The following is a 12,114-nucleotide window of genomic DNA, read 5'->3' as shown; positions in this document are numbered from 1 at the left end:
ATGGTTTTGAAACTACGGGAATATTTTTTTAAAAGCACATTGAAATTTGGAGAATACCTAATGGACGTACACATGTGAAAACCTAGTTATCCTTGGAAAAGTTTGCGGAAATGTCTGCATCTCTTGTAAGAAAGGGATTAGAACTATTTAAGGATGACTTAGAAACACTTCAAGGTAAGTAATAAAGTAATTTCATAATGCATTTTGACTCAGAAAAGGATATGAGTACTCAAAAAGGTTAAAGTGAACCCACCCCCCCAAGTTGGACGGAGTAGGTAGTCTTTATAGTACTTTGTACACTGCTTGCCCTTTAATTAGTGGGATAGAAGTAAACGTACAATGATCCCACTTACAACTGTGTATAGAACTGCAGTGCCAGATACTGCCAACATGTACAGAAAGTAATTGTACAATCTGTTTATCTAATTAGTCGTAATTATATCTCCGTTGCAAACACAAAATTATAATTTCACGTAAAATGGGGGCCGTAGCGATAGTCCGAAGGTTCAATAGTCCGAAGGTTCATTGGTCCGAATGTTCACTATAGAACCTTCGGACCAATGAACCCTTGATTAAAAAATCGATGAAAATGTTACCACTTTTCGGACCAATGAACCTTCGGACCAATGAACCTTCGGACTATCGAGACGCCCCCGTAAAATGTATGTAAAAAGTTAGCACGATTAATTTGGTGATTACAATCACAAACTCGCAGCTGTAAGTCACAAAATGCTATTATCCTTTTTGATGCCTGCAAACATGCAGACAGTATTTCTTCTAGTGCATTGTGTGGAAATTAAGTAGATAGAGGTGTAGTTTAAAATCAGTTCAATGTATTGTTTAAAAATCATGTAAATGAATATATGTTCAATTTTTTTCAGACTCGAATAGCCCAAAGAAAGGAAAATCAGAGAAGTCAGATAGCACAAGTTCTAGAAACCTCCTGGGCACTAATAAAAAAGGTGTCAAAAAGCAGAAAGAGCGATTGACTCAAAAACCAAATAAAAACAAAGTGACTGTAAAGGGAAAGAAACTTAAGTCTGTAGTTGGTGAGTATTTATTGTCATATCTATAACAAGTTTATGAAGAAACAATCCCATTTTTTTTAGATTGGCTCACTGTGAATGACACTGACTTAATCAAATATCTATAACATGTAATATTTCTAATGCTTTGTATGATTCCCTTTGATCAAGTTTTATGTTTCACTATAAATGGTCTTTTTTATTAGAATTCAATTAGTTTTCTCATGCCAAAGGTATAAAGAGAACGTATTCACATCACATTTAGCTTTATTGTGGCCAACAATTTATATAATGAATGTGTTCTTGTATTACAGAAGAGTACAGGAAAAACAAACCAAAGGACAATACCACTGACAATTTGTATTTTCTACAGTTACTCTCCAACTCACACAAACCTCACTCATCTGTGGTGGAAAAGGTCAGTAAACAAAACTTTTAGACCCCATTCCCAGAGCTTAGATCGATCTACTTTAGGTCAACCTAACTCCCTGGGGGTTCACGCTAAATAGCTGTCAGCCGAGCGGGCACGAAAGTTAATTACCCCCTTACAGTTTGTTGTAGACGGGACGGACATTTAAGCCGGATTATCTGACAGTAATCTAGTGAGACTCCCCGCGGGGATAGATCGATCTAAAAGCTCTGGGAATATGCCCTTATTATGTCTCTATATAAACTGTTACTGAGAATATTTTTGGGGGAAATTTGCTGTCACAGGTCTGTATAATATCAGGTAATCGGGTAACAATATTAATGAAAAATAAACTTCTCTTCTCATATTTAACCAACTGCTTAATAAACCAGATCCCAGAAATGACACTATGGGAATATCTCAGGAACGTTTTACATACAAAAATGTAGAATGCTAGGTGATGAAGAAGTAATATTCATGAAGAATAAACTCTGCTTCTGTTTTGCCAAATACTTTTAAAACCAGATTATTCCAGCATCATGAGTTGCATAAAAATTATTTAAAAACATCTTAAATGAAAATTTTTTTTGCAAATTATAATTCATTTCTTGAGGCTGTAGGAATAAAAAATAAGTTTTTTCTTTTCTCCAAGTTTTTCATAGTTATCAGAGGTATTGACACAGTTTGTTGAGCAGTGATTATAATTCATTATTTACAGATAATGGAGCAGCACCGTGGCAAACTCGCCAAGGACAGACCCCCAGAACCCGTGGTAAAGGAGGAAGGTTCTGTATTTACAGACAGGGACTTTGACAAGTTTGAAGAAGAATACGATTGGTGACATCCACCCTCAGCTGTCACTCTGTGAGCCTTAATTTTTACAGAGCACTTTGGAGGAGGTCATAGAGGAGAAGTGATATGCTCTGTCATGACTGTTGTTTGTACTAAAGAATAAAGGTTGTGAGCCAAAGGAAATAACATTTTTCAAATCACACCCATTCTTTTTGAACAGAAGGAAGCTAATTGCACCATGAATCCCAGGAATCAAAAAGCTGGTCATTATGCAGATATTAGTTCCTGCATTCATTGGGAGGGAGGCACAGAATATAAGGGCAAAGAATTGGGATAAATGTTAAAATTATTTATTTATTTATTGTTTCAAGAATATTTTACAAGGGTATGATCCAACAATTACTACAACACACTATCTACAATGTAAAGTACATGGTGGATGTTGACATGACAGTGATACATATGTTACATTGATGTGGATATATCTAATAAGTTGCATTCTGTAATATAGTATTACCTCAATGTGTTCCATTATATTTTTTAGGAAACTGCATTAAACTTTTTGTATAGCCTGCTAGCTACACTGAGAGCTATGTATTCTCAGACACAGCAAGGCTGCTTCATATCATTGTTCTCTCAGAAAAAGGTGATGGATAATCATTTTTCAGAGGAAATTATTATTAAAGAAATGGAGATTATTAGCTAAGGATCAACAATCTCTGGTATTTTAACATGATTATTGGATTGTTAGTACAACTGTTATTAATCACGATCGTTCATTTTTGTGATAAAGCAGGAAATGTGCCTAGATTGCCATGGATACTGTTACTAGCATATCTGGATATAGAATCAGTAACAGATGATCCTTATGCAGTAGTCATCATTTCCAAAATGCCCCCCCCCCCCAAAAAAAAAAGCTTAACTGGTATGTTATGGCAATTTCAGAATTCATTATTGCACAAAGACAAGATTTTGTGCATGCGGTACGAGTCCATTTGTCACGTACACCTTGTATGATATTTCTTCACTGCTTCATTTCTCCTGTTTATCTTTTCCAACACTCCTGGATCCTTGTTCTACCTCACAATGGATGGTAAGAATGTGCGTACAGGTTTCCCCGAGTACCATTTGATATGGACTCAGTCCAGTTTTCTATCTGTTGTTTTTCAGTTCCATTAAAGCTTCATACTGATCCTGGTTGCTCTCAATACATTTATACATAAAGTGCTTTATGGTTTTCACTGCTGATTCTGCCTTCCATTGGCTTTTGGGTAATGTGGACTTGACTTAATATGTTTCACACCCCATTTCTGTGTGAATTGATCAAACTGACTAGATGAAAACTGAGGTCCATCATCTGATTCAATGGTGATTGGCACACCACAGCGTGCAAAATGCTTCTTTAGAACTCCAGTGACCGCATTCAAAGTAGTCTTGTTCAGATAGTGTATGTGGGAGGGTACGGTTCAGGGGTGAAAAATTTAATAAAGAGTGATTGATCTGTAGCCTTTTATTGATCTAAACTACTATCTAAGACTAACTTCTCTGCATGAATGGCACAAACTGACACTTTGTTGCAACTGGCTGCAGTGCCAAATATGGTATCCTTCCGGCTCGGGTGTGACAACTTCTTCGTCTCTCTCATACACGATGTCTGCTTCTTTCAGTTTTCTAGCACTTACACCTCTCAGTAGTAATTCCTTCTTGTCCTCTGCATTCTTTGGCCTTTCCCATCCACCTTTTTGACTTGCACTTAAAAATCTCTTATGTTCTTGTGAAAATTAAGTGTTTACTTTTCTCTTTCTTTTACCCATATTGACAGCGCGTTATAAGCCTATTTGGGTACAGCCCCACCTTAAGCAGTCTAGTATATAGTTCCATATACAAGTTATCTTAGTTCATTTTCATATAAGTTCTTGAGCTCATCTAGTGATGTTTTCCTTGCTTCCTGGGTCCCATGTCTTGTGTTACAGGTTGGAATGTTAATGTTTTTACCAGCATTTTCTTTGGCTAAGGTTACCTCTCTTAGGTCGGGGACAGTTTCAGAATTCCGTAACAGAAATTTCAGGAGGATAAAGTTTCCTGATAGGGCAATTTGTTGTGCCATACTTTGTTTTCAATATTACTGATAGCACTATTCCATCGTTGCCATAGCTTAGATGTGTAACAAGTCCTAAATTCTACAAAAGACTAGGTTTTATATCTTCATGAATCAGTACTATATGCCTCCAACTTAAGTAGAGTTTTGACTAGCTCCATTCATGTTCTCTCTTTCTCTCAGTACAGTGAGATATTCAGAGGTCTATCTCTATATGAACTGTACATTAACCTCATTTACGTGTTTCTATCTTTTTGTTAAGTGTTCTTTAGTGATTTTGCTATATTGTGTATACGTTGGATCCAACTTTTCATCCTCATCAGTCAGTGGGTAAGGTAGTGTTTTGATTTGACATTCATTTAAAAGCATTGATGGAGTTAAAGGTTCGTCATCATTGACGTATGTAATGGGATAGTCATTTAATGCTGCTTCTATATCCAATGTTATTGCTGGAAATTTGTCTAACGTGATTCAGCTCCTCCTAATGTCTTTTTCATTACGTTCTTTGCCAGACCAATCAATCTTTCCCAAAAGCCACCAAACCAAGGTGCTCTTTTAGGAGTGAATTCCCACTTAACTCTGTTTTGACTCAAATAATGATGTACATCTTCATTTTGAAAAGTTTAGTGATTTCATTGGCAGCCAATGATAGGTTGTTGTGTTTTCACTAATCATTTTCATAGGAAGTGATCTCCTTGCTGCAAATCTCCGAAAAGCATTTATAAATGAAGACGTAGGTGGATGGCATGAATAGGGGAGCACATAAATAAACACATAATACATACTTATGCTTCATAATTTGTCGGTGCGACCGAATGCTTTGTTTCTGCTTTTTCATTTTGTGTAGAAAATGACACTTTTAAAATTTATGATTATTATCAACAGACAACACAGATTAATTATATTCATCAGAAAATATAAAATGATGTATCAAATACTTCACGTGAATGTGTACCGCAAGTTTTTCTATCAGGGGTACCGAGTGATTTAATCTATTATAAGTTTCCATGTATTTGTTATAGCTTTTGTTATATGCTATTATGACTAGCAACCCATACTTGTGGCCATGTTTAATTACATGAAAGACACATTAAAATGATGAATTATGCATATGCAGAGGCCTTTGCCACTAGTTTGTATCGCCGCAAATAATAGCCTCGAAAGTAATGGTGATTTCGCCATTAGCGCACGGCCGCGATTTGTGAAGCTTTCAAGATATGGGATAGCGCACGCTCGCCATGCTTGTGCAAGCTCGCCATAAGGGAAGCTTTCGAGATACGGTGCCCTGGTAAAAGCTGTAGTTTTTCACTAAGTCTCCTGTCTTTAATTCCAAACACAGTTTGATCTCTAAGATGCTCCTCTCTGTCCTTAAAGTTACAAAGTTCTGCAATTTCGTACAAGGATCTTAAATACTGTTCAAACCCTTCATGTTTGCCTTGGGTATGGTGATGAAATTTAGCTCTCTCATGCACCACGTTAGTTTTTGGGATGAAGTGATTATCGAAACATTCCATTACCTGTTCATACGTAATGTGTGTTTTTTCCTTGTCACCATCTGCATCGTTTCCCGAGCCCTCACATGGTAAATTAAACGAACTGTAGATGTGCTCAGCCTCTTTGCCCATTGAGTATATCAATGCACTAATTTGCACCTCGTGATCTTCACCGTTTAGCTTTGTGGCTAGTCGATACTGCGAAGATCTTTGCTTCCCTTCCGGCCTATCACTTGGCGATGAGAAGTTAAATTGCTCTGGTGGACTGAACTTGGGCATTTTCACTTCTGACACCATGTACAGTACTGACCAAGATTAATGGTCAAGTATTTCTGCAGAATGAAATAGAATGACACAGACACGTGTTCTACTGTAAGCCATCTTTACTGAACAACCGGAAACCCCACACTGACATGCCCACTACACACATACCTCAGTATTTTGCAGTTCAGAGTCAATTGTGTCTGGATTGGCAAAATCCTCTTCCCCTGAACTGTTACTCAACTCCCCTTCTTCATTTATAAATGACGATTCTGAAGAAAACAATACGGCAGATATCTTGATGCGTTCGGTTGGCAAGCAGCTTTTTACATGACCTCTGTTCGTCAATCAAAGCGTCAATCAAAAAAATCTGTCCAATGGCATGGCTTCGTCTTTGTAAGCCCAGTGTAATGCGAACTTTGCAGTTCTAAATCTATTGCCTTCAATACCTAATGAACTCAAACTGCGCACATGAACATGTACCTGATCTAACAGACTGTGTAATTTTGATAAACTATTTCTACATTGACCCTCAAGGGTCATTAGGGATTGAATGTGACTGAAAATAATGAGTTCCCTACGACCAAACCTCACTCCTAGCAACTGACACGCCTCTCTATACTTTTTGCTAGTCAGCGACAACCCTTTAATAACACCTGCAGCCTCTCCAACCAAGAGAGATTTCAAGTAAGAAAACTTCGTTACCTCAGACAACTTGGTCAACTTCCAGTAGAATATTTAAAATATCTGCTGGTAAGATACTTAGCCTACTGGTCTCTCCATCTTTGCTGTATGTGGTACTGGAAAAGTTCAAACGCCTATAGGTTTTCCAATATATATCACAGTTGATTTGGGGATCAGATCCACTGCAACATGGGTCACTTCCTTTCCATGGCTTCTTGCTTGGATTTCAGTTTGGCACTATTCTCTCTCTCAATTTCCACCAACCTCTCCCAAAATTTAACTTTTGTTACAGGACACTCACATCTTGCCTTCTCTAGAATATGACCCTGGTCCTCTGGTGTCTTTGCCTTTAACCATTCTCCAGTCTTGTTTAATGTAAACATCATATGGGCCTCATTGGTCAGGGTTGAGGCATTGGGCCTTGCCTTCACCAGGTGATCTAGGAGGACAAACACCCACTCAGGGAGCTTGTTATGTTTTAAGGCAGATGCTGTCTCTTCCTTAACTTCTACGATACTGGGTGTATTGAATGTTGTCAAGTACGAGGACCGCTTGTCGGGCTTTATCTGTAGAAATCCCAATTTCGCATCCAAATGAAAACACTTTCTCGTTTGGGATACCAAGGGCCACTTCCTCTATGGTTTTCATAGGGTGGTGTTCGCGCTTGATCACCATGTTTAGGTCTTTTGGGTCAATGCAAATGCGAATCTTATCATTGCGTATCAACATGATCATCGAGCTAACCCAATCAATGGGTTCTTTGACTTTGGTGATATAGCAGTTTTCCTCCATCTCACGTAATTTAGCTATTGCCTTGGGCTTGACTGTGGCAGGAAGTTTGCATGCGGGGTGTACAACTGGTGGTACAGACTCGTCAATACAAATACTATACTCTCCCGGTAGGGTACCAGTAGTTTTCACAAGATCTGGAAATTCTCAGAAAAGTTCATGATAGGTTTCCATTTACGGTTTGGGCATTTTGATCGACAGTTTTGGTGCTTTCAAAAATCTCATCATGTGTCTTTGTTTCTGTTCAGATGTCTTTGAGTTCCACACTGTCTGGTCCACTGCATACTTAGAAAATTTGGCATCCAGTTTGAATTGTCCTCGACCAAAAATGCCCTTTCTACATCCACGTATTGCCCTTGGACCAGCTGGTGGAGTGAGCAGATGACCATAGGAATATCTTGAAGTTTCCACTCTGCCTTCATTTTCATAATTTGGTTAATTGATTCTGCATTATTATTAGTCCACCCTGAGTTGACTTCTGGGCATTTCATAACAGTTTGGAGGTTTTGCTTTAGAAGTGGATAGATCCTCTGAGAGTAATATATTTCAAATGTGGGTACTGTTCTCTGGATATGTTCTAGCACAAATTCATGGCGGAGATCAAATATGACTTCATTGTCTGCAGATGCTAGTCCATTTTGCCCAAACAATAAGTTGTTTATCTCATTCCTTGTGTGGAGAGGGGCACCAATGCTGTCTTGAAGCTGCTAGCTCATATTTCCCTTAAGGTGGCGTTGACAACTGATGATACTGACAAACTCTCAAAGTTGACCAATAACGATCCTGGCCCTCTGGTGTCTTTGCCTTTAACCATTCTCCAGTCTTGTTTAATGTAAACATCATATAGGCCTCATTGGTCAGGGTTGAGGCATTGGGCCTTGCCTTCACCAGATGATCTAGGAGGACAAACACCCACTCAGGGAACTTGTTATGATTTAAGGCAGATGCTGTCTCTTCCTCGACTTCTGCAGATGCTTCGCAGAGGTCAAAAAAGATGGTCTGAAATGGCCTTTGCTATGTAGGTGGCCCATGCCATCATTACATACTGTAGAATTTGTTTGATGCTTAGTTGTTGTCACTTTCTTCTAAGAGATGTGTAAGCACCACATCAGGAGACTTGACTTCATGAGGGAAGGGGCTTTCTCCATTGAGTATGGGCGTTGTATCTAATGCCATTTTGGTGAAGAAGTCCTTGAGGATGGTGTAATTTTTGCTTATTTCAAGGATTTGCCCTTTTCTGTCTATAAGCCTCCACAAGAGGAACCCCATGGTTCTAGCTCCTGCTATGTAAAGTAGAGTCATCAGGTCTGCAAGCAACGCCTTCAGCAGCAATTTGGGTGCCCCATGTACCTGCTCCAAGAAGTCTCTGACCTTCTCAGAGTAGTGAAATACAAATGCTGCATTCAAAAACACCACATTGAACCAATTGCCTCTGAAAGGAACCAACTTGGGTGTAATGTTGTATGTGTCCAACATGTGGATGTTGAAGTCCCTCCAGCAACCATTCTTTTTGTCAGTGCCTCTTGCAAAGGCCTTGCTGGCAGTACTAACCAGCCTCACTATTCCAGATTCAGTGCTTTTGGTGAAAGAAGCAGTGTCTGGCCTTCCAGCAGCACCCTGACTACTGACATCACTCTGCTGTTCAAATGTAACAATTCATTTGTTGGTACTTTCTGCTAGATTGACAAGGAGATGCAAGCCACAGAAGAAATTGTACATTTTGCCATGTGCAGCCTGTTCTTCTTGTGACAGCCTGGCCCAGTCAGTGCATACATCTGGCAGAATGAAAAGCCTGTACCTTTGAAGGAGTTCATTGAAGGCTTTGCAGATTGCTGCTTGGTCTGACATGGTGTTTTTAATATTAGCTAGTATTTGTTTTCCCCACATTCTGAGAACATGTATAGTGTTGTATCCATGCTATATATGCTCTTTCTCATCTGTAACAATTTCAGCTGTATACAATCTTGTAGCCCCAATAGCATCTGGAAACTGGCATTTGTGAAGTTGACTTAAATGTTGTGTGTTTCCTCTTTCTTCTAAAAGATATGTAAGCATCACATCAGGAGACTTGACTTCATGAGGGAAGGGGCTTTCTCCATTGAGTATGGGCAATGTACCTAATGCCATTTTGGTGAAGAAGTCATTGAGGAGGGTGTAATTTTTGCTTATTTCAAGGATATGCCCTTTTCTCTATATAAGCCTCCACAGGTGAGATACAACTAATTTATGGAGGAGCCCAATGGCTCTAGCTCCTGCTTTGTAAAGTGGAGTCATTGGGTCTGCAAGCAACGCTCTCAGCAGCAATTTGGATGTCCCATGTACCTGCTCCAAGAAGTCTCTGACCTTCTCAGAGTAGTGAAATACAAATGCTGCATTCAAAAACACCACATTGAACCAATTGCCTCTGAAAGGAACCAACTTGGGTGTAATGTTGTATGTGTCCAACATGTGGATGTTGAAGTCCCTCCAGCAACCATTCTTTTTGTCAGTGCCTCTTGCAAAGGCCTTGCTGGCAGTACTAACCAGCCTCACTATTCCAGATTCAGCCCTTTTGGTGAAAGAAGGGGTGTCTGGCCTTCCAGCAGCACCCTGACTACTGACATCACTCTGCTGTTTAAATGTAACAATTCATTTAGTGGTACTTTCTGCTAGATTGACAAGGAGATGCAAGCCACAGAAGAAATTGTAGATTTTGCCATGTTCAGCCTGTTCTTCTTGTGACAGCCTGGCCCAGTCAGTGCATACATCTGGCAGAATGGAAAGCCTGTACCTTTGAAGGAGTTCATTGAAGGCTTTGCAGATTGCTGCTTGGTCTGACATGGTGTTTTTAATATTAGCTAGTATTTGTTTTTCCCGCATTCTGAGAACATGTATAGTGTTGTATTCATGCTATATATGCTCTTTCTCAGCTGTATGCAATCTTGTAGCCCCAACAGCATCTGGAAACTGGCATCTGTGAAGTTGAATTAAATGTTGTGTGTTTCCTCTTTGTGTTTGTAGGGTAGGATGCCGTCTCCAGTTAAGCCATTCAGTCTCACTCTGTCTGCTTTGTCTTAGATTGTTGTCACTTTCTTCTAAGAGATGTGTAAGCACCACATCAGGAGACTTGACTTCATGAGGGAAGGGGCTTTCTCCATTGAGTATGGGCGATGTATCTAATGCCATTTTGGTGAAGAAGTCCTTGAGGATGGTGTAATTTTTGCTTATTTCAAGGATTTGCCCTTTTCTCTCTATAAGCCTCCACAAGAGGAACCCCATGGTTCTAGCTCCTGCTATGTAAAGTAGAGTCATCAGGTCTGCAAGCAACGCTCTCAGCAGCAATTTGGGTGCCCCATGTACCTGCTCCAAGAAGTCTCTGGCCTTCTCAGAGTAGTGAAATACAAGTGCTGCTTCCAAAAACACCACTTTAAACCGATTTCCTCTTAAAGGAACCAACTTGGGTTTAATGTTGCACGTATCCATCATGTGGGTGTTGAAGTCCCTCCAGCAACCATTCTTTTCATCAGCGCCTCTTGCAAAGGCCTTGCAGGATGTTCAAACCAGCTTCACTATTCCTGATTCAGCCCTTTTGGTGAAAGAAGCGGTGTCTGGCCTTCCAGCAGCACCCTGACTACTGACATCACTCTGCTGTTTAAATGTAACAATTCATTTAGTGGTAGTTTCTGCTGGATTAACAAGGAGATGCAAGCCACAGAAGAAAATTGTAGATTTTGCCATGTTCAGCCTGTTCTTCTTGTGACAACCTGGCCCAGTCAGTGCATACATCTGGCAGAATAGAAAGCCTGTACCTTTGAAGGAGTTCATTGAAGGCTTTGCAGATTGCTGCTTGGTCTGACATGGTGTTTTAAATATTAGCTAGTATTTGTTTTTCCCGCATTCTGAGAACATGTATAGTGTTGTATTCATGCTATATATGCTCTTTCTCAGCTGTAACAATTTCAGCTGTATGCAATCTTGTAGCCCCAATAGCATCTGGAAACTGGCATCTGTGAAGTTGAATTAAATGTTGTGTGTTTCCTCTTTGTGTTTGTAGGGTAGGATGCCAGCTCCAGTTAAGCCATTCAGTCTTACTCTGTCTGCTGTGTTGCAGTTTTTTTTAATTTTTTAATTTAATATTTTTATTTTTGTCTCTGAGCACATTTCATGTTATAAGGGAAATCCCCATCTCATAGTAACACAACCTTGGAATGGAAAAAATGGGTCAGACAGTTTGCAAAATATCAAGATATACGGCATGAAAACTTTAAAATTTAGGTATAGCTTTGTGAACGTGACCCCATAGAAACATCTTAGAAAAAATGGCCATCTGCTGTTGGCCTTTATGTCCAGATATGCTAGAAACTGCATCCAGTTGGCCAATTTCTTTGACAGTAACAACTGTACATTGTGTGGTGCAGTATATTTATTTAAAGTGGTGCAAAAAGGGTGATTTTCATATGTACTTTGTTAAATAAAATTATATATTGGTTTTATCTATACTTACTGAAATGTCTCTGATGAAAGATAAAAATAAAGGCATAATTTTATTATTTTGACAGTTTTTTGTCACTGAAATCAATTTGC

At 39.3% G+C, this 12,114-nt stretch overlaps 1 protein-coding gene and 1 pseudogene across 1 annotated transcript; one reads left to right on the top strand and one right to left on the bottom strand.

The window, feature by feature from the left end:
* The first annotated feature begins 5 nt into the window (after nucleotides 1–5).
* Nucleotides 6–2,962, top strand: LOC106181181 (active regulator of SIRT1). Its single transcript, XM_013565487.2, has 4 exons — nucleotides 6–174; nucleotides 882–1,049; nucleotides 1,340–1,443; nucleotides 2,153–2,962. The coding sequence occupies exons 1-4, from the start codon at nucleotides 111–113 to the stop codon at nucleotides 2,273–2,275; spliced, it is 459 nt and encodes a 152-aa protein (XP_013420941.2). The 5' UTR covers nucleotides 6–110; the 3' UTR covers nucleotides 2,276–2,962.
* Nucleotides 2,963–6,956: 3,994 nt separating this feature from the next.
* On the bottom strand, nucleotides 6,957–9,438 carry LOC147763499 (uncharacterized; annotated as a pseudogene).
* Between the last annotated feature and the right edge of the window lie 2,676 nt (nucleotides 9,439–12,114).

The sequence above is a fragment of the Lingula anatina genome, chromosome 2 (genome assembly GCF_051362555.1).
Source record: "Lingula anatina isolate TDL-2025a chromosome 2, LinAna3.0, whole genome shotgun sequence".
Classification (NCBI taxonomy): Eukaryota; Metazoa; Brachiopoda; class Lingulata; order Lingulida; family Lingulidae; genus Lingula; species Lingula anatina.
Note: the sequence above shows the minus strand (reverse complement) of the source record. Positions and strands in the feature narration are given on the sequence as shown.

What these genes read in the sequence shown, in the direction of transcription:
- LOC106181181 (XM_013565487.2), top strand. Translation starts at nt 111, where the DNA reads ATGTCTGCATCTCTTGTAAGAAAGGGATTAGAACTATTTAAGGATGAC. An exon ending in TGACTTAGAAACACTTCAAG is followed by an intron (nt 175 to 881) that starts GTAAGTAATAAA and finishes AATTTTTTTCAG; the next exon opens with ACTCGAATAGCCCAAAGAAA. An exon ending in ACTCATCTGTGGTGGAAAAG is followed by an intron (nt 1,444 to 2,152) that starts GTCAGTAAACAA and finishes CATTATTTACAG; the next exon opens with ATAATGGAGCAGCACCGTGG.